Source organism: Diaphorina citri, unplaced genomic scaffold, assembly GCF_000475195.1.
Source record: "Diaphorina citri unplaced genomic scaffold, Diaci psyllid genome assembly version 1.1 scaffold91, whole genome shotgun sequence".
Lineage (NCBI taxonomy): Eukaryota > Metazoa > Arthropoda > Insecta > Hemiptera > Psyllidae > Diaphorina > Diaphorina citri.
This window is the reverse complement of record NW_007377528.1, coordinates 1288-24800: the sequence shown is the minus strand read 5'-3', so window position 1 is coordinate 24800 and position 23513 is coordinate 1288. Positions and strand designations below refer to the sequence as shown.

The 23513-nt window shown below is 40.4% G+C and overlaps 1 protein-coding gene across 1 annotated transcript; it reads left to right on the top strand.

Moving 5' to 3' along the window:
* Positions 1-9316: 9316 nt before the first annotated feature.
* On the top strand, positions 9317-23202 carry LOC103524289 (retinoic acid receptor RXR; the record flags this gene model as incomplete). The annotated part of the gene is given in 7 exon segments (XM_008489302.3): positions 9317-9450; positions 10026-10184; positions 12969-13134; positions 13634-13771; positions 14154-14289; positions 21999-22223; positions 23053-23202. Coding segments are annotated over 7 exon segments (1084 nt in total), but the record flags the coding sequence as incomplete, so codon positions are not given.
* Positions 23203-23513: the final 311 nt, after the last annotated feature.

Here is a 23513-nt window from a genome sequence, read left to right as displayed (position 1 = left end):
GCAAAAACGCCGCGCCATCGCCTGCCCGGCAAAAACGCCGCGCCGTACCGTCTGTTTTGTGTGTCTGTCCGTGCGATTTCAAACGCTTTGAATGAATCTGATTGGAGGACCGAAATTGCTTGATCTGCTGTACCTAACTACCTATATTTCTTTTTTTTTTTTTTTTTTAAAGAGGTTTGACAGAGGGAACTGTAACTGCTATGGTCTTATCGTCCCGAAATCGAAGAGAGAAGGAAGACAGGATAGGAAAAAGCCAGCCGTTCCGAGAACGAACATTATCCCATCAGGATAAAATCCGCCCCGGGCGGAATTTTTTGAAATCAACCCCAATCAGATTGCTTGATCCGAAGTTAATCCAAATACGCTCACTTGTGGCCTCGGCCATCAATGATCTACTAGTGTGGTTGCTTGTCCAAAGATAGTCTATTCGTACTCAATCTACAAGCATCCCCCTATTTGGGTTCTGGTTGTCAAACTAAAAACATAAACGAAACTCAAATATTAGGCGAGTGAGGAAAAGTTTTCTCTCCCGCAGTCTCTGCAGCTGCACTCTGTGTATTTATGGTGATTTTAGCGATCAAAAATTGATCATATCTCAGGATCGGTTTAGATTTTCGCAAAATCCTTTCTTATTGCACACCTAGACCATAAAAGGAATATTCCTACCAAATTTCAGCTTTCTAGGTGTTGTGGTTCTAGAGATAGAGCGATCAGTGTGTGAACTATGAAATGTGAACTGTGAATGGATCTCGTTCTTATAATATAAGAAGATTTCGACAGCATTAAGCAGAAAAGAACCATCCAAATTTTCCCCCTCCATAATAAAAGAGCAAACTTGAAGCGCGATAGGGGAGAGGAGGTAAGTTCGGCCATGCCTTTTCCACAAGTTTGGCCATGCCTCGGGATGAACAAGCGGGATTCCGGAGCGAAGCGACGGAATTCAGCTAGTTATATTATAATTACATTACACCAGGCCATACAGTTCACATCCACCCCGGGCGGGAATCGAACCCGCGGCCTAGCGCTTACAAGGTAGACGCACTACCAACTAAGCTAACTAGGCTGGGTTTCCTATATACGTACTAGCAGTTTTTGCGGCCCGCCAACTCTCTACCTTGGTCTCTTGCGGCCCTCGGGTGCCCTAAGGTTGGACAACCCTGGGCTAGAGGATATTAATATCACCATTAAGTGGAACAGTAGGCTATCAAGAGAACTCGGAGGAATATATTATGAAAGGAGAGAAAAAGTAGGCAATCGGTGACTGCAGGAGTCGAACCCTAGCCCCCCGGATTACAAGACCATCCTTCTACCTCTGACTGCCTCTGAGAGCTACTGCACTGAGAAAAAAACTAGGATGCTGGCAGCCGAATCGGGTGACTGGGTTCCGGCACTCTAATATTGAACTCTATATGGGGAAGCTCGACACTATGATATAGCATTCCAACAGCCCAAATCAGGGGAAGTAACCCAATAATAGAGTTCTTCCACCCTGAACTTGTGGGTACCCTGTCACCATTTTTTTCTCAGTGTGTGGGTCTAGAATGCTAGATGAATTATCACCAAGAAGCGCGGCATATGTTAGAAAGGAAGAGTTGGCACTGAGTGACTGCAATGATCAGATGGGCCGCAACACTCGCAATTCAAAGTTGTTTTTCCCAGTGAAGGCCTCTCCCGACCTTGAGATGATGTGACCTTGACAATGATTATATAATCCAGGTGCATTATCGTTTACTTTTCTATGCCTATATGTAGATATGCTCATATACTATGTCTAGGTATATCATATATGTACTAAGCCTATACAGTATACATATTCTATATCTATAGAATACAAGTGCATTATCATTTACTTTTCTATGAGTATATAATAGTGTTTGTTCTAGCGTACCTATACTGCATTAGCCATCTCACATGTTGCCGGTAATGCCGGTCTCACGATAGAATAGAATATACAGGGTGCGGCGGGCGGCGCGGTAATTTACTTTTTTTAAACTTCGATTAAAAAAGACTGTTATCCTTAACTGATGATTAATGCTGAATTATTATCAAGAAATGTTGGAAATTTGATTTTATGAAGGGAGGGGTACCCACCCACCCCCTCCCTTCGTTTTAATGAACATAAAACAAGATAAATAGCGCCGCAGGCAATTTTTCTTCCCGTTGAAGCTCTGTTAAAAGGTAAGGAGCAAAATAAAGTTGAGTGCCGCAGGCGAAATTTTTGAAGAATTTGATCTACAACCTTTCAAAATAATAATAAAAATCCTCTTAACCAATTTTTATTTTCTTCACATTTTTTAAATGTCTTTTGTTTTTGTTTTTTCCTTAAAATCGAAATGATCTCGCGGGCCGCACAAAAGGAGCTGGCGGGCCACATGCGACCCGAGTTTGTGCACACCTACATTATGTGTTGTGTGATGGAAAATTAGAACATACCTATGTATCCCTAGATGTGAAATCTCTACATAAAAACGTAGATATAATTATGTATTATACTGGAATACACATAGATTGTACATACATAGAAGATTATAGATAGTAGGTACATAGATAGTAACCGGCATGGTACCGGCATATACCAGTCAAGTTCAAGGTCATTCGATAGAAACAGTGCCTGATAAACATGGACTGTTATCAAGTTAGCATGAGTTGAGCGATTTTCCTATTTCAACCCTAGATAAGCTTTTTAGGTCCATGGAGGTAGAAACACACGACCATCACGTCACGTGAGTTCTCGTGACGTGATAGCAGGATAGGAGAAAGCCAGCCGTTCCGAGAACGAACATCATCCCATCAGGATAAAATCCGCCCCCGGGCGGGAATCGAACCCGCGGCCTAGCTTAGTGTTTAAGACCACCAGCAGATCGGCCTAACTGTATATGGGTTTCTAGCTTCCCGTTTTGAAAATCTCACCCCACACCACTGGGAGTCCGTAATACAAAAGCTTTTTTAATTATTCCTAGACTGATGTAATTTAATTCTCCACAGCCATTCAAACAGAACCCTATTAATTAAAAAAGAATACCTTGTAGAAATGGGGATAGAAAAATAACCATTTGCTTTGCAAAGTTCAGTCCGGTGTTAATTGGTAAGTGAGGAGTCTTATCGGGGTTTCGTGTCGGGTTGTACTTTTACCCAGATAGCACGTTTGCAAACCTCACACCTTTGAAATGTGAACCACCTGGGCATTCGTAGGGCGAACAGGTTAAGGTTACCAGTTAACCCTTACAACGAGGGAAGGGAGGAAATGCATTTTTTTCCCGATAAGGGGGCTTTAAAATGTTAATAAATGTAGTTCACGAAATATTCTTATCTACGTATAGTGTCTATTAAAGTTGACCTTTGGCGATCGATCTAAATGGGAGTGGCGAGGCCTGATTAGAATGACGGAAATCAAAAATGTGGTGATTTTGACACATCCACCACTGTCATCAGTCTAAGATTGTGGTACTTGTTAGGTACGTATGTTAATAGATTGGGACTTTGTTTCATATGTACCCAAGTTGTGTGGTTGACGTGATAAACTTCGGATCTGGTGGTTGGTGGTTAGACTTCAAGTCAAGCCATACCATTTAGCGCACTCATCAGACTTGTGGGTATTAAAAAGCTGAAATCTCTGCAAGTTTGTAATCATGTATTTACGTTAGTAATCTTCTTGAGGCAAACGAAAAGACGATCTACGTCTCAAACTTCTGGAGAGGAAAAGCCGGCTTGATGAGAAAGAAGATCACTCGGAAAGTAAAGTAAGTATATTAGGTAGATAGTTGTGTTTGTCTGTTTATAGTTCAAATCTCAACCCACGCCATAATATCAAAACAGTCTGTGGTAGGTACGGGCGTATCAGAAGAAGGAAACTTCCAGATTTAAAACCCAAAGAAAATCACAAAACAGCCAATTATGTTAAGTTTTGCTCTAATGACATAAGCTCTCAAGTTGTATGTTTACAGAATACAAAATTTTGGAAGACTTCATATACAAAGCTACAAAGTTCTCTCTCTCTCTCCCCCCCCCTCTCTCTCTTTCTCTCTCTCTCTCTCTAAAATCCGCCCCGGGCGGGAATCGAACCCGCGGCCTAGCGCTTACAAGGCAGACGCACTACCAACTAAGCTAACTAGGCTGGCTGGGCTTAAATTGATCTCGCGATTTAGCACTTACAAGGGAGACGCGCTACCAACCAAGCTAACTGGGCTGGCTCTTGAACTCTGGATTGACTGAAAGCTCTCGGCTCTCTGTGGTAAGATCAGACATTCAAGAGTTCTTTTCTTAGCGGAGGACATGGATACTGCTAAAGCTTCATCGTAGATGCTTCGTTTAATGTGTGATTCATTGACCAGAGTATGATGTATAATTGGAAACCAGAATCCATGAGACTATTGACTCTCTCTGGATATGCCGGTCCATAAGTAACCAATCGGTGGGCGCTGGGGAAACAAAATCGCCTATCGACCATTTCTTCTTCGTCTGAAGTATCGTTCCCACGTGAGCTCATGTCACACTAATTACAGCTATCACTCACCTCTTAATAGAATATTCAGGAATGCCAATGACGGCGATTTTAGTTTAAATTACATTTAAGCACCTACTCTTTATTACTTTTTACTTTCCTTTTATATTTAATTTTATTATTTTTTTTCTACTGTATTTGACTGTTGTTTATGTTTGTTTAGTTTTAGTGTATTTTTTTCCATTGTCATTTTTGTATAAAGGGTTAGTCCCGTAAATAAATAAATAAATAGAACCACTTGTCATTCGGAAAAATCGTGTCGTGAGTAAATGGGAACACTCTCATTTAAATTACATTACCTACAGGACATTCGAGGGATAAAATCGAATGGAAGGGGAACGGCTCTTAAGGGTCCATAAAATCCGCCCCGGGCGGGAATCGAACCCGCGGCCTAGCGCTTACAAGGCAGACGCACTATCAACTAAGCTAACTAGGCTGGCAGACGAAGAATTAGAAGAGGTTATAAATTGTATGAAATATCTTCCCAGCATCCAGCACCCATCATATTCTCCGACTTGGCGGTTCTCACCACTATCCCGTTTTCGCATCATGTTTTCCGATTTTCATTTGCGCAACGGATCAGGTTTTTGTCGTGCAATTTATGAGAGTTCTGAGCTCTGGGGTCTGAAAAAATACCGTGGGGGTGACAATGTACGGTAAGTAAGAAGGTTGGAAAAGCTCACAGAGTTCTGTAAATAAGTCAGCGGTTAGGAACAACAGTGTTCAACGATTTGTTTGAAGAGGTTTGATAGAGGGCTGAGGTCTCTTGGTCCCGAAAGAGAAGGACAGGATAGGAAAAAGCCAGCCGTTCCGAGAACGAACCTTATCTGTTTTTTATAAAGTCCACCCTGGCGGAAAATAAGCCCACTCCTTTTTTTATACCTCCACCTCAACCAAATGTGAAAAAAGCTGTTTTCACCTCACTCGGACAGTAGAACAAGTCATCCAGTTGGATTCATCAGATGGTCATCCATCCGAATACTAACCACGGTCAACGTTGCTTAACTTCAGTGATCCACAAGGAACTGGTGTATTCAACGTGCTATAGCCGCTGGCAGAGATAGCATCATGAGTAGTGTGTAGAACTTTCTAATGGAAAAAGCTCTAAGATAATAGAAAATCACAAAATATAGATTATACGTAAAAATAATAAGAATAAGTAAGAAAGTAGATATAAAGGGTGTCCCAATAAGAACGCAAGATTTGAAAGGGTTATAACTTTTTATGTGCTGTTTTCTCTTGTCCAATCTTTGACAGACTGATTGCTGATTGTACCTAAACATATCAAAATTACCTAGTCATCATGGAGTCTAAACCTGTTCAACAACGCGTTAGCATAATAAAATCGACACAAATACATGATCACTTTTGCGCGAGCATTTTCCAAGTCAAAATCGTGTCATTTTCCGTTTTTCTGACGAGAAATGGCCTCCATGATCATGTAATTATTTTACCCCCCCCTAGACTATTTTTTGTGAGGGTATCTAAAGTCACAGGTTTACACCAACAAACCCACAATCTTTGAAGCATTGAAAGTTGAAAGGTGAAATTGAAAGTTGCGTCAACGAGATACAGCCTGATTTCCTCGAATTTGTCATCGAAAATTTTGTCGAAAGGAAATTAATGTAGGTACCATCAAAGTCGAGGAAGTTATTTATGTGATTATTGTTTCATACAAAACTTCAGAATGTTTAGGTACTTCTCAAATCATCTAAGAAGTCCATTTTATTCCATGGAGAACCATGCTTTATTAAGCAATCAAATCTTACGTTCTTATTGGGACACCCTTTAGTAATGTGTACCTACCTATACACAAGTATATCCTTGGTTCAGGGCCAGTATTAGGGTCCTATAACGTTTATTAGGGTCCTAGGTATAGGATCTTAGTCCCTATATACGTACAATACAATACAATACAATGCAATACAATACAATACAATACAATGCAATACAATACAATACAATACAATACAATACAATACAATACAATACAATACAATACAATACAATACAATACAATACAATGCGATGCAATACAATACAATGCAATACAATACAATACAATGTAAAATTCCATACCTCGGCTGGGATTGAACCCACGCCCTCCTGTTTACCAGGCGAGCGCCTTGACCACTACACCACCGAGGTAGGTCGAGTAGTGTATTTCTACCTAAAATATTATCCAAAACTTACGTATTTACCTCTACACCTGTTGATTCTCAGGGTTGTGGGTTCGAATCCCGTCCGGGGCGAAAATTATCCCATACAGGTAAGTTTCGTCCCCAAGAACGGCTGAAAGGTAGTGCGCCTGCCTGGAAAGTGCCAAGGCCGCGGATTCGACCTGCGAAACTTTCTCCTATCCTGTCCTTCTTCTCTCTTTGGTTTCGGGACGATAAGACCTGTGTTATTACAGTTCTCTCTATCAAACTTCTTGAAAAAAGTGACTTCTTTGAGATCTAACTCTTTTCCTCTCAAGTTAATTGTCCAATCAGACTTATCTAAACTAGTTTTTCACACCACTGGTGTTGCCTCTCACCGGTTTAGTCATCGGTTAGGTACTTAATATGGAGCTTACTATTCATACACCCTCGAGCTGTTTGCCAGATGATTTCACATCTATGCTTCTACTTGTCTCATGGAAAATGTCGTGTTTGCTGTGCTTGTTCAATGTATGGTAAAATCGTCCATATATTCTTCTTTGTTCTGTGTTCTACGAGTATGTGTGGTAAAATGGTAAAATAAATTGTATATTCTTACTGCTGTAGCAGCCTCGCAGAACTGTATAGCAGGATTAGCAGCTTCCATGGCCGAGTGGGTATCACACCAAGCTTGCGTCTTGCTCTCTGGAGGTCTGGGATTCTATTGCCGACGACGTCAAAGTTTTTTCGGCTTTGTAGCTGCATCATCAGTTTGATTCCTAAAGAGATTTGTTTTGACATGAACTTAGGCAGTTTCCATACGGGTTGGGTGCAATCCCAGCAGAGATAGGTGATGTGGAATTTTATCCTCAACAGAACAGTGTTTGAGAATATTGAGCACAATAATGCAGAAGTGAAGGTACTCTTTGCACGACCTACTGTCCGTGTAGTGTTAAAGCGCCTCTTTAGTCTTTTCGAGCAGTATAATGAAGCACTATTATTTGCAATATGCCCTATCGCCCTGCCCATTCCTCAACATTAGTTATTCGACTTATATTGGTAATTTTCCAGTAGATAAAGTCACCCCTTGCCCTTTTCAGTCTAAATATTTCTATTGCTGATGGCATACCGGGGCTATGTCGCCAAGAATCGCCGCGGTACAAAACCGGAAAATGTTGGAATGGGGTTTTGTGGGCCTCTCAGCCTCTCACTGGCAGTGTCTAGTGATGCAATCGTGCAACTGTAGATCTGTATCATATAAGTCATATAATACATGAAGTACTGTATCATATAATTCATGAAGTACTTGTACATTATGTGCAGGACTACTCCGTATATGCTTTGAGAGTGTGCATTATATGCGTAAAACAATGAGTCATCAACCCAAAATGAAGGAACCAATCAGATTGCAGGAAACCCTTACATTGTTGCAATTGAGGTAAAGGTCTATTTTTGATAACCTCTCTCTTTTAAAATTTGTTTCACTGTCGAATGAAGGAACACTGTGAATATACCTTCCCCTTTTAAAGATTCTCTACCATTGCACATGTGACATGTTTGGCAACAATGCCTATTTTTTTTGCTGCCACATTGATCTGGACACACTATAACTGAGCTCACTAACTGAGGCTGAGGGGCTAGAGCAGGCTTGTCCAACCCGCGGGCCGCGGGTTGGACGAGCTCATTTTTGCGGCCCGCGAAGGCCCGCCTAAAAAAATGAACGAAATTTCAAAAACAAGATGAAACTCTTCTCTTCAAATATAGAAAGTAACAACTTAACTTTCTTCAAACATTGTCAAGAAGTAACAAATGATTTTCCTGACGAGTTGATTGACTTCTCTAACTTCAAAGCAAATATAATGGAAATCATTGGCGAATTTGATAGGAGATTTGCTGAATTCGACAGACTCAAAAACAGTGTCGTTTTGTAGACAAACCCAAAGAAATCGCACTAATGTCATCATGTGGTAAGTTTTCATAAAATCCGCCCCGGGCGGGAATCGAACCCGCGGCCTAGCGCTTACAAGGCAGACGCACTACCAACTAAGCTAACTAGGCTGGCTTCCTAGCTAGATTTATAACTCCTATTTCCAACTTCGTCCTGTGGTCAAATCCTGAAACTTTATTCTTAAAGAATGATAGGTATGTACTATGTTTTCACTTGACTATATTTGTCAAGTGAAATAAAGAATGATAGGTATGTACTATGTTTTCACTTGACTATATTTGTCAAGTGAAATAAAGAATGATAGGTATGTACTAGGTTTTCACTTGACTATATTTGTCAAGTGAAATAAAGAATGATAGGTATGTACTAGGTTTTCACTTGACTATATTTGTCAAGTGAAATAAAGAATGATAGGTATGTACTATGTTTTCACTTGACTATATTTGTCAAGTGAAATAAAGAATGGTATGTACTATGTTTTCACTTGACTATATTTGTCAAGTGAAAACATAGTACGTATACCTATCATTCTTCATCATGTTACTTGACGTGGTATCCCGTTTCCAGAAGACTTTATTCTTGTTTAATTTCGCTCCCTATTGAATACACGGATACACTCACCTTGATCATTTTTTTTTTCCATGATCTGTACTCGAATTTGAAGCCTAGAAAACTTTTTGCTTCGCCAAATGGACAAGGAAAGGTAATTAAAAAAGTCTAACCCCAAACATTTCATGTTTTCTGATTTCAGGAATGTTGGAAGGAAGTAATCTCTCACTAGGACCTCACTCACCCACCGAAATGAAGCCGGATACTGCAACCCTATTGGTCAATTTCAACTCCGGAGGAGCCAATAGCATGAGGTTAGTATTGGTGCTTTGACAAGGAATTGGTCAGTTTTAAACCGAATCCAAGTCCAACAAAGGTTTTATTATGTTTAATCAAGGCTTTATAAAGGAGTTATTAAAAAAAAAAAAACCTCCGTGCCCGAGTAGGTATCGCACTAGGCTTACACACCGACAATCCCAGGGTCAATTCCCGGCGGAGTCTAATTTTCTCAACTTGGAGATAATCGAGTATCTACATGCTTGAACAGACCAATGGCGACAATGCTTGTAAAAAGATTTATCAGAAATGGGAAGTATGTATTTGCATAGGAGACGTTAGTAATGCCATGGTACCCGCACCTACAAGGCACAAGATGATGCTCAATTTGATTTCATGAGCTTTTATAATTACCCTCCCAAGAGTCAAGAGTCTCACGCAAACACGTCATACTTTTAACATACTTGTGTTTAATTTTCCGTCATCACTGCTGTCCATTTATCCATCAGCTGATGCTGAAATATCAGGATATAAATGACTGTAAAACCTCTATTTTATGACTTTTCATAGCTTTCATTTTAATCATTTTATTCCCGTGTGTTTTCATTTCCAGCTCGTTCGGCAGTAACAACCACAGCTCCTCGCATAACAACGGGAGTTCCAACAGTTCCATCATCTCACCCTACCCACCTAACCATCCCCTGTGTGGCTCCAAACACCTGTGTTCCATATGTGGTGACAGAGCCAGTGGCAAACACTATGGTGTCTATAGGTAAGACCAACACCTAACCATCCCCTGTGTGGCTCCAAACATCTATGTTCCATATGTGGTGACAGATGGTGTCTATAGGTAAGACCAACACCTAACCATCCCCTGTGTGGCTCCAAACACCTATGTTCCATATGTGGTGACAGAGCCAGTGGCAAACACTATGGTGTTTAAAGGTAAGACCAACACCTAACCATCCCTTGTGTGGCTCCAAACACCTGTGTTCCATATGTGGTGACAGAGCCAGTGGCAAACACTATGGTGTCTATAGGTAAGACCAACACCTAACCATTCCCTGTGTGGCTCCAAACACCTGTGTTCCATATGTGGTGACAGAGCCAGTGGCAAACACTATGGTGTCTATAGGTAAGACCAACACCTAACCATCCCCTGTGTGGCTCCAAACACCTATGTTCCATATGTGGTGACAGAGCCAGTGGCAAACACTATGGTGTCTATAGGTAAGACCAACACCTAACCATCCCTTGTGTGGCTCCAAACACCTGTGTTCCATAAATGGTGACAGAGCCAGTGGCAAAGCCAGTAAGAAGTTATAAGGCAGACACTCTACCCTCTAAGCTAACTAGGATGGCTGGACCAGACTTTATCCCAAACAGATAATGCTCGTTCGTTCTTCTATCCTGACCTCTCTTTGATTTCGGGCCGGTAAAAACCTCCGTATCAATCCTAGGATAAAAAAAATGATAATAATAATTTTTTTTTTTATTTCAATTTATTATAAAAAAAACAGCCGGGAAAAACACCTAATAACTCATCATCTCAGAATGTTCTTATAAATATCATTCTCCAGGCTTCTCAGCTTCTCATTTTCTGTGTTAGCTCCATACAGCCATACCATAATAGCGTAGCTCCATACTATAGTTCTTCAGTATGTTCTGGTTTTGCGTATCAAGCATTCGACCTTGAGCGAGAGAGTTTTTTTTTTTTTTTTTACTAGAGTTGATTTTATTTTTATCTTCTCTGCTCTGGCATGAAGTACCAAATGTCAATTCGATCTTCTTGCCTTACATCTGTTCGGTGTACTAATGGTCTATTGGTCTTCCTATTTTGTACCACAGAATAGATATCCGTGCATTGTAAGAAGGTTTTACGGTACGGTACCGATATTATTATTGATCGATAACAACTGCACATCATAACCTCGACTCATTCTTACTTATAGCCGTTTTAAGCTTTTAAAGCGCCACCATATTGAATCAGGATGGTAAAGTAGCCTAGCTTACGTTTCTTTCTGTAACTTGAAAGCTTTAATATAAAAGCCGTTTCAAGCCGTTTTCTCATGAAAAGAGGACAAAACAGGTCTATATCAGCGTAACAAAGTAGATATCTATGTTCAGCAACTTGGTATCCCTGTATCCAACCACTTTTATCAAGGTATTAGAAATTAGAAGATCAAGGCTGCAACCTTGATTGAAATTTTTTAAATACCTCTCCTAGCGAACTCCGGGCTTTCGAATCCAATACGTTTGCAAATTGCGTGCTTCTTGGCAATTATAACAAATAATTATTATAATAAACCTGTACAGTAAAGTAGCCTACAATGCCGAACAATTTATACCTCTACAGATTGTGTTTATTACAAATAAATGGCACAGCCTGCATAATTTACATGCACGTTGAAAATCTTTGCATACAAAAGCAACCTATCGTCACTTCCAAAACAACACAAGCCATAGTTAGCTTTGTCCCTTGCCTTGTAAGCGACAAGTCGTAGATTCGATTCCCGCCTAGGGCGGATTTTATCCTAATCAGATAAGGTTCCTCCAGAAAATGGCTAGCTTTCTCCTATCCTGTCCTCCTCTCTTTGATCTCAGGACGATAAGACCTCCGTTCTTACAGTTCCTTCTATCAAACCACAAAACAGCCTAACAATAAAATTAAAAATTATATTTACGAATTACGAATTTCGTCAAACTGGTTTCCACTAGATTACTTACATAACTCTGGGTGGGAGAATTGCTTCAGGATTCCATTTTTATTTCCTTTATTATTACAATACAATAGTAATAAAAAGGTATAAGGGACGGACTATTGTATTTTTTTTTTTTTTTTTTTTTTTTTTAAACCTCATTTTCGAAAGAATGTTCGTTAGGGCGGGCTTTTTTTTTTTTTTTTTTTTTTTTTTTTTTTTAAACCTCATTTTCGAAAGAATGTTCGTTAGGCTCTGTTGTTTTTGAAGCGCCCATAAGTCCAAGTCAGGTGGTAATAATATGTTATTGTTTACATTCTTTGCATATGTTGGTCACTTGTGTCCTTCAGATGACCTTTATATGTCACGTGTTATATCTAGATCTGGGCTAACGTATAATGCGTTCTGTCAAAACCATTGGGTATGTCCCATTCATTTAGTTTCCCACTTTGTTTTCTAGTTTCTCCTGAATCATGTGGAACCGGGGACTGCGAATGACGTAAAATTTAGCTTATTCTATTAATCAAACGTTTAATACGGCTTTTATTGGGTTAAACTTCCATTTCACTCGTTTTTCCCCCCTGAGAGAGATTTCATAGACAGGAACTCTTACTGTCCCAATTGAAGAGAAGCAAGACAGGATAGGAGAAAGCCAGCCGATCAAACCTTAATCTTAAAGTTCATCCCGGGCTGGAATCGAACCCGCGACCTAGCGCTTACAAGGCAGGGGAGCTACACTCCGGATTTTATCCTGAACGGATAATGTTCATTCTTGGAACAGCTGGCTTTCTCCTATCCTGTCTTCCTTCTCTCTTCCATTTCGGGACGATAACAATTTTCCTTCTTTTTCTTTTCAGTTGTGAAGGATGCAAAGGTTTCTTCAAGCGTACGGTACGCAAAGATCTATCGTACGCATGTAGAGAGGGGCGCAATTGTATTATCGACAAGCGGCAGAGGAATAGATGTCAGTATTGTCGCTATCAGAAATGTCTCAACATGGGTATGAAACGCGAGGCTGTACAGGTAAGTGTCACTGAACGAAGCCAGTTTTGAATAATTTTCCATTTGGTGAACGCGTATTTTTTAGCTAAATTCCCTTTGGGGATGATCTTTTTTAAAATCTCAACGATTTCCCCTTTTCACAAAGGGAAAACAAAATTTAGCTGGACCAATTTAACACTAGGTGGCGCTTGTAAATAAACAATTGGAAATCTAAGATGGTGTCTCCTGTTCCAGCGTTGTTCTAGAGTTGGGATATATGTAAGATTGACAGCAACCTCCGTGTTCGAGTGGGTATGACACTAGGCTTGCACACTGGAGATTTCGGGTTTAATTCCTGGCAGAGCTGAAGTTTTTTCGGCTCTGTGCAAGAAGAATACTAAACTTAATGAACTCGACCTCGTGAGGACAACTGAGTAGCGACTTGTGGGCTAGTAGGAACCCTGGGATAACACGTCTCAATTATGTTTTTTTTGCACTCTACCTACCTAACCCTATTAACCTTATCTGTTCGGTTTTACAGGAAGAAAGACAAAGGACGAAGGAGCGGGATTCGAACGAGGTAGAGTCCACATCGGGGACTCTGATAGAAATGCCTGTGGAGAGAATATTGGAAGCAGAACAGCGAGTGGATATGAAGCAAGAACCCGCAGATCAGGACGTGAGTATATTGACCACAAGGACTTTATTCGTAGAAGCTTAACCCATCCTTTTGGGGCTGTTTGCCCCCTACACTCAAGCCTCAGGTGGTCTTTTTGTGAACAGGTTTGATAAAGGAAACTGTAACAACGGAGGTCTTATCGTCCCGAAATCGAAGAGAAAATAAAGACAGGATAGGAGAAAGCCAGCCGTTCCGTGAACGAACATTATCCGTTCAGGATAACGCCCCGGGCGGGAATGGAACCTGGGACCTAGCGCTTACAAGGTATGTGCTACCTTCCAAGCTAACCCGTCTAGGGTAATTCGGTCTTTTTGAACATCGTTTTGTAGAATTACTTAACATTTATTTTGTGTTAACATTACTTGTTTCTTAATTATTTCAGATTGTCAATGAACAACAAGCGACGAACATATGTAAAGCCACAGACAAACAGTTGTTTCAACTAGTGGACTGGGCTAAACACATTCCTCATTTCACTACATTACCTCTCGAGGACCAGGTCTTACTACTACGAGCTGGTGAGTACATAACATAATGTAAAGCCTCGAACAAACAGTTGTTTCATATGTAAAGCCACAGACAAACAGTTGTTTCATATGTAAAAGATAAAATCCGCCTCGGGCGGGAATCGAACCCGCGGCCTAGCGCTTACAAGGCAGACGCGCTACCAACTAAGCTAACTAGGCTGGCTAAAGATTGACATTTAGGGGCACCGTTATTACTTGAAACCTTTTTTACTAGAGAATTTTTCTCTACGCATCCTTCATAGAGTTTCGGGAGGCTAACAATTGTCAGGAGTTTGAACTTAAATCAGGAAGGGAAGCCCCTATTTTAACACGAAACATGTGTACGTATACGTACATTGTACATAAACATAACTACTTATAGGATGTTTTCATGAAAACGTCAGGTCGGGTTAAGATTCTCCGAGCATTCACATGGAAGGAAACACGACAATGTCAATTTTAATTAATTATAGCAATTTATTGTTTGGGCGAGTAGATGCAGTTCATGTAGAAGATTGTAGACCCTACTATAACTATTCTATATTGTAGACTCTACAACATCATTCTATTCTGTATTGTAGATCCTCAGAGAGTGAGGCCACTTGGGCATGGGTGCCTGTTAGGTTAGGGCATGGGTGCCCAACCTAAGTAGATAGTGTATTAGCTGTACTAGTGAAAGCGCTGTGAACTCAGGAGGTTGCGGGTTCAAGTCCAAGTCAAGTCAGAAAAAAAAGAAGACAAAAACATCAATGATGAAAATATGATTACGTCTCCGAGCAAGCTCCGAACAGTCTCAAAGCGTGCTCCATACAAACAATCCAACACACACCTATAGTTCCGGAACTGTATGGCGTTCTCTGCCACCTAACCACGTTAAACATTGGCACACTGGTGCTGCCTAGCGGATGCACAGTGCAGTTTAGACGGAAGCAGAACTGCAGTAATGACCTTGACAGTGAGCCACGTGACACGATGCACTCTGATGCATCTCAACAATAACACCATGCTAGATGTAGAATAAATAGGTATACTGGATTCTGGATCTGGATTCTCTGTTCATGCCATCCATACTCGTAGAATAGAAGTAGAATATATTTATTTATTTGTAAATACAAACCAAATTGGTATCTTACATTGTCAATACATAGAGTTAGAGACAGAAAGAAGGTAAACACAACTAGAAAATATCTACATAGATAAGAACTTGAAAACTAAATTATTAGAACTAAAAAACAAAGTCAACTATGAACAAAATAATGTGGTAGTTTTTCAACATTAGAGACGAAAGTTGAAGTCTGCCATGAAGTCATTAAGGAATTCGTTAAAGTTATAGAAGGTTTTATTTATTAGAAATTCCCTAACATGTTTTTTGAAGGTCTCTGCTTATACTGCCAGAATGAGACTGAAAAGTCTCTTTACTCCCGCAGTCTAGAGGGATAGACCAAAGACTTTTTTTTATCCTGAACGGGGCGGATTTTATCCTGAACGGACAAGGTTCGGTCTCGAAACGCCTGGCTTTCTACCATCCTGTCTTTCTTTTCTCCTTCGCGACGATAAGACCTCGGCAGGTACAGCTCCCTCTATACAACCTCTTTTTTTTAAGATCTCCATCAGAACTCCATGATTGTGGTGCATAAATAAAAGCACAAACCCCCGTGTTGGGAATGACCTTTGCATTTAACAGTAGAAGGGAAAAAAGAAAATCCGTTCACTCTAGCTTCTTATTTATGTAATTGCACTGCAAGTTATTTATTATTTAGGTTTTCTATTTGCAGACTCAGGCAAAAAAACACAAGAGTTCAAGTTGAATTAGCACGGAAGCTAGAAATAAAACTGAAACAAATCAATACTGCTGCTGATGATGATAATGATAATAGTAATACTCTTGATGATCACGATGATGATAATTCTATTGCTGATAATGATGATGCTGATGTTAGTTTTGATTATAATAAACTAGGAATAGAATAAAGTGCATGTTGAATGCGCTTAGTAAGTCAGTTTTAAAAGTAAACACAAAGATTGAGTTAATTCTGCTAAGGGAAGAAGTAAATTTCCTTCCCTCTTTGGTCCTGATGGGATAAAATGGAACTCAAGCTGGTCCTGATGGGATAAAATGGAACTCAAGCTGGTCCTCTGTTGTATAACCGAGCTTATTCATAGCTAGATTTTTTTTTAAAGAGGTTTGACAGAGGGAACTGTAACTGCTAGGTATTATCGTCCCGAAATCGAAGAGAGAAGGAAGACAGGACGAGTAGCTTGAGAAGTTGGGCTAGACAGTCCTGATGCCACTCGGAGTTCCCTTGCAGAACACCTGTGAGGGGAACGAGAAAACTGCTGTCAAGAGATACTGAATTGTGTAAAATTAAAAGGCTGATAGATTTTTTACTTTTTAGTCCGTCCTTCCTTTATTTTTTTAAATCTCACATTGGCACTCTTTACTTGTGACACATCAATACATCATATAAAAGATCTTGAAATACGCATTATTTTGGTGCGAAATCTGAGTTGGATCCGACAACCAGGGCCGGGGTAAAAACTTTCCAAGATTTTATATTCGCCCAGCTTTTTTTACTCCTGAAGGAAACACCCATGGGATGTCAATGTTGACCTTTAAAAGAGTTTTACTTTATTAATTTAGTGTTTAGTGTAATCAATAATAACATGCGTGGTTAAATGAACAAAGAGAGTTATTTCCCATTAATAGAGCTTCATAGACCTACTTTAATGATTTCCCATTAATAGAGCTTCATAGACCTACATTAAAAATGTCTTTTCTTTGTGTTACTATATCACAACTTTGGTGCTCACTGCAGCATTGTAGGATTTTTCCAAATACATATATCGCAATAATCCAGCTCCCAATTACCACCTACCATGCTGGCACCGGTCGCTATGCGCATTTATATTACATAGCTACTCATTTTCCTCACGAGGCTGAGTGGGCCCCGTAACGGCCAGTCACGGAATCAATCATTTGCATGATACAAATTTCTTGACCCCGCCGGGAATCGAACCCGGGTCTCCCGCGTGCAAGGTGAGCGCAGTGACCACTACGCCATGGGAGCTGACTATTCTAAAACATGGTTTCATTTTCTTTTCGACAGGACTGAAATGTCTGGAGCACCTATTCTTCTATCGACTCATTGGTGACTCACCTATCGACACTTTCCTTATGGAGATGCTGGAGTCGCCGCCCGAACCCTAGACTAGGAGGCGAGTACTAGAACCGCAAGCCAAACTCTTGACTGGGAGCCAAGTGCAGGGGACGGCAAACATCGAAACAATTAGAAGTATGTGAAGCCAGCCTAGTTAGCTTAGTTGGTAGTGCGTCTGCCTTGTAAGCGCTAGGCCGCGGGTTCGATTCCCGCCCGGGGCGGGGATAATGTTCGTTCTCGGAACGGCTGGCTTTCCTCCTATCCTGTCTTCCTTCTCTCTTCGATTTCGGGACGATAAGACTTCTATTGTAAGCGCTAGGCCGCGGGTTCGATTCCCGCCCGGGGCGGATTTTATCCTGATGGGATAATGTTCGTTCTCGAGGCGGTAAGCGCTAGGCCGCGGGTTCGATTCCCGCCCGGGGCGGATTTTATCCTGGATAATGTTCGTTCTCGGAACGGCGCTAGACCCGGGTTCGATTCCCGCCCGGGGCGGATTTTATCCTGATGGGATAATGTTCGTTCTCGGAACGGCTGGCTTTCGTCCTACGGCATAAATTAAGTTAAGGTTCAGCCAGCCTAGCTAGCTTAGTTGGTAGTGCGTCTGCCTTGTAAGCGCTAGGCCACTGGGCTCGATTCCCGCCCGAGGCGGATTTTATCCTGATGGGATAATGTTCGTTCTCGGAACGGCTGGCTTTCTCCTATCCTCGATTCCCGCCCGGGCGGATTTTATCCTGATGGGATAATGTTTGTTCTCGGAACGGCTGGCTTTCTCCTATCCTGTCTTCCTTCTCTCTTTGCCAGCCTAGTTAGCTTAGTTGGTAGTGCGTCTGCCTTGTAAGCGCTAGGCCGCGGGTTCGATTCCCGCCCGGGGCGGGGATAATGTTCGTTCTCGGAACGGCTGGCTTTCCTCCTATCCTGTCTTCCTTCTCTCTTCGATTTCGGGACGATAAGACTTGATAATGTTCGTTCTCGGAACGGCTGGCTTTCTCCTATCCTGTCTTCCTTCTCTCTTCGATTTCGGGACGATAAGACCTTGGCAGTTACAGTTCTCTCTGTCAAACCTCTTAAAAAAAAAAAAAAAGTATGTGAAGAGATGGATGTCACTTGCCAGAATTTTTGAAGAGGTTTGATAGAGGGAACCCGGGAACTTTAACGAAGGTCTTATCGTACCAAAAGCTAAGAGAGGAGGAACTGACAGGATAAGAGAAAGCCAGTCGGTCCGAGAACTGACCTTATCTGTTTAGAATAAAATTCGTCTTATTATTCCTACCTCCAACAACTGGACATCTACCATATGATATAACCGAGGACCGGCGCGAACGACCTTAACATATGTGTTAAAGCGCCTAATCGAAAAAAAAAATCGTCTTTGCCGAGAATCGAACGTACGACCTAGCACTTACAAGACAGGCTACCTAACTTCTTTAAGGTGTTCTGTGGTTCCCCATGTTGTCTCAGTTATTGGATGTTTTTCTATGGGTAATTTTTCAAACCCATAGAAATGAAATATGGGTACTATTGAAACAGTTGTACAATACGAGGCAGAGTGAAATGTAGTTTGTATTTGTAAATCCGAGGCTTTTTTTTAATGCTGAAATATCTTGAATCAAACTGATTTTTGAACATTTTTGAATAATAAAATGAAAATAAAATCAAATTAAAGCTGACCGTCATAGTTAAAACTAAAACGCCTAATCAGGGAAAAAAAAAAAAAAAAAAAAAAAAAAAAAAAAAAAACGAACAATAAAACTGACCGGGTATTTTCTTTATTCACAGGTTTGGTTGTGATATTTTGAGGTTTGGTCATATTCATTTTATTTAGCATCCAAACAAACCTGATCTAAACTCAGCAAAAATTAATAATTTCGAAATATTCACCTATTTAGCATAAAAAACGCCTTTTCACGAACAATTTTCAACCTAATTTAAGTAGGTACGTTCAAATTCCCTAATATAGTATTGACGACCTTTTCCATGTTTTCTTTTTCCGCTTAACATCCCCACATTTTTACCTGTATAGAAAATACTTTTGTTTACATAATGTGCATTACGATTTTGTCTTCTTTTTTAAAAATTTAATTTTTATATTATTTTTTACTAAGGTGCTTCCTGCATCTGATTTTCATGTATATTTTCAATGTCTTTCTTCCCATTGCAATTTTCGATATTTTTTAATTTTAACTGATTTTTATACGAAAGTATAAACTGCATATCATGTGCAACACTATTGTTCGTAGCTTTTGGGCTGCGTTTTTGAAAGCAAATTTTACAACTGTGCACTTTTTTTCCTTTTTGCAATATTCCGTCATAATGATAATTTGTGTGAAGTTCTTTATGAAACTCTGTAATAGAATTCTACAGACAGTTTGATATTAGAAATCTGTGGTACATTGTAATGTGTGAGATTTGACTTTTTCTTTGAATTAGATTTTGGATTGTGAATATTTCGGGTAGTAAAATTTATACGTGAATCTTGTAAAGCACAAACGTTGGCTTTCGAACTCCTGTATAGTACGTATTTTTACCTTTGTACATACCTACCTATTTAATAATGTTTTAAATTTTAATCCACGATTAAAAAGTAAAAAAAAAACTACGTTAGCTTTGTTGACGTATTTTATTAATATTTTTACGTAAACTATTGTACGTATAAGACACTATTTTTTCTTGAAATCCGTCTAAAACCACATTTCCTTCAAAAGTAAGTATTGATATGTAGGTTGTTCACCTATTCGTAATTGGACAGCATTAGGCAGAAAAGAACCATCCCCCAATGCTGTCCGATTTAGTAAAGAATATTTCTTCTTGAATTTCATTTGTATTGTGTACGAAATGTTTTACAATTTTAATGTGTGAATAGCAGTCCTAGTAGTGCAATTGCTAAGGGACTGGATTCATAACCCAGGGAGAGAATCCCAGCAGCGACTCGTGTGGTCTGTGCCGTAACATACCCACCATATACTATGTCCTTCATCAGATGGGCTAAAAGAGACACTATACTCCCCATGTAGGTGCTGGGTCAACACAAAACACCAGAAGGTAACCCGTTGAAATATTTGCAATCGAAATACGAGTGTTCAACTAGTGGACTGGGCTAAACACATTCCTCATTTCACTACATTACCTCTCGAGGACCAGGTCTTACTACTACGAGCTGGTGAGTAATCATTGACCGAACCAAGGGAGGTCTAAGTTTTAAATGGATGATGGTCCCTTTTATTTTTCCCAATTTCCCCGCAAGAGGTTTGATGGAGGGACCTACTGAAAATTCTTATCGTCCCGAAGTAGAAGAGAAGGAAGACAGGATAGGAGAAAGCCAGCCGTTCCGAGAACGAACCTCATCCATTCGGGATAAAGTTCGCCCCGGGCGGGAATCGAACCCTCGACCTGACGGCTTAACGCACAAGGCCCTTCAAGCCAACTAAGCTGGCTACGAAGATTTTAGTTCTAATTCTAGATATTATCGATGAGTTGAACAATTGCTATGAGAGATTCGATGAGAAGAAAGCTCAGACAGGTAAGTAAGAACCTGCCTTCGTGGCGTAGTGGTCAAGACGCTCGCCTGGTAAACAGGAGGGCGTGGGTTCGATCCCAGCCGAGGCATGGAATTTTATCCTCATCTATTTGAGAATTTGACCACCTAACAATGGGGCTCTAAAGGTTAGGTGGTAGAGAACGCCTCAGGCGTTAACCTCGCCTAGTAGTTACCTTCCACTCGAGGGTCTATTATTATCAGAAGAAGAAAGTTTTGCTGGCATTTCAACTGGAATTCGAACACAGCACTTCCGGGTTGAGAGTCATTGTTCTTAACCACTCGGCCACAGGGGTTGACAATCCTGTAGTATGTCCCTTATCAGTTGAACAAGAAAAAACACAGTATTCCCAATTTAGGTACTGGGTTAACACAAGAACACCGAAAAGTATTCCGTTGAATTTTTTGCCAATTGAAAGAATAGAATAGAATATACCTTGTTTATACTGCTCGAATGAGACTGAAAAGCCCCTTTACCCCAGCAGTCTAAACAAGGTCTCGTGTCTTTGTGGGTTTACCAAAATATGTAATTGTAAAAAATGAGTAAATTTTTTGTCCACAGCGGGCATCGAACCCGGGACCTTCTGGTATTGTTTTGTTCTACAGCAGAGTGTGACCACATAATAATGGAGCTCTAAGGGTTAGGTGGTAGAGAACGCCTCCGGCGTTAACCTCACCTAGTGGTTACCTTCCATTCAAGAGTCCATTATTATGTTGCCCGATTGATTTAAATCAAATCGACTTCGAAAGAAATGGAATTGGAATTTTGCCCGGAATCCCTTCATTGTTAGGTAATAAAAAGGGCGGCAGAAAACTCATCTTTTATTTATTGATTTTCAAATTTCAATACCTTTATTAATTTATTATTTTTCAACAAAAATAAAATGGCTTTCTCACCACCTTCTCACCCTTTTTCCCCTCTCGCTCATTTCTAACCTCCTCACTCCTTTTCCCCTCTCGCTCATTTCTCACCTCCTCACTCCTTTTCCCCTCTCGCTCATTTCTAACCTCCTCACACCTTTTCCCCTCAGGTTGGAACGAGCTCCTCATAGCGTCCTTCTCGCACCGCAGCATATCAGTGAAGGATGGTATCTTACTGGCGCCGGGCGTCACTGTGTACAGGTCTTCCGCCCATGAGGCCGGCGTAGGCGGCATATTCGACAGAGTACTCACCGAGTTGGTCAGCAAGATGAGAGAGATGAAAATGGACAAGACCGAGCTCGGGTGTTTGAGGACCATCATATTGTTCAATCCAGGTGAGATCGAGTGAAGTGAGGTCGTGAGTTTTGAATAGGGATTGCAAGATAATGTTTTGAAGCTTAACACACCTATGGGACCTTTGGAGGACAGAGGAACCTTGGGTATTTACTTCGGCTCTAACCGAATGAAATCAAGTCCAAGTGTTGAATAGGGTCCAAGATTTTGAATGAATGAATGGAAGATAACGCCTGAGGTGATTACTTCTTCAATTACCTAACTGGAATTTTGATTTTACTACATAAGTTTTTGCGTTCTTATTCCGTATTCTTCGTTTAAATTAAATCTCTATTTTTTGATCTATTTTTAATTTTTTTTGAAAATTCCAATAGAGGTCAACAATAATTTTGAATTGTCAAAATCTCATCTAGATAAAGTTAGGTGGCCTGCAAAAAGTGACTCAGAGTGACAAAAAAATGTGTGGATTTGTAATCTACATAGCATTCGTTTGTTAGAGATGCATTTATTAATCGTTGGGTTAAAGTACACAGTAGATAATGCGTAGTGTGGTTCAGGTTCAGTTTATCAATTGCATTTATCACTGGTAAAAGGGAAGATCTATGCAATCTACTAAAAAGAGCACACAAAGAAACAGTTAGGTAGCCTGCAAAATAAATTCACAAACGAGCAAGATCTCGATTCTCATGTCTCTAACTTGTCCGATGAGAGAGCGTTAGGTAGCCTGCAAAATAAATTCACAAACGAGCAAGGTCTCGATTCTCATGTCTCTAACTTGTCCGATGAGAGAGGGTTAGGTAGCTTGCAAAATAAATTCACAAACGAGCAAATTCTCACTTCTCTAACTTGTCCATTTCCTTCTCCATTCAGATGTGCGAGGTCTCAAGTCCCAGCAAGTGGTGGAGATGTTAAGAGAGAAGGTCTACACTTCACTGGAAGAGTACACTCGTGTTAATCACTCAGAGGAGCCAGGCCGCTTTGCTAAACTCCTCCTCCGTCTACCCTCTCTCCGATCTATAGGTGAGTAAACGTCCAGACGTGTCCTTAATGAAAAAATCTGGTGTGAAAATCACACGACTTTCCTTATCCTATTGAATGGTGCTTATTTGGGTGTTCTGTAACATTTACAGTATCTCTAACCATTTAGTCAGTATAGCTGAAAACCGCCAAAAAGCGGTCAAAATACCGCCAACCGCAGCACCTATTTTAACCAAACGTTTTGGGTTGCATCCTTGTCACATTTTTGAACTACATACATTTCTCTGTACAACATCAACAGAGGTTTGTACATTTTAACCTTTTGCGGACAGATTCATGTGTCACATGAAATC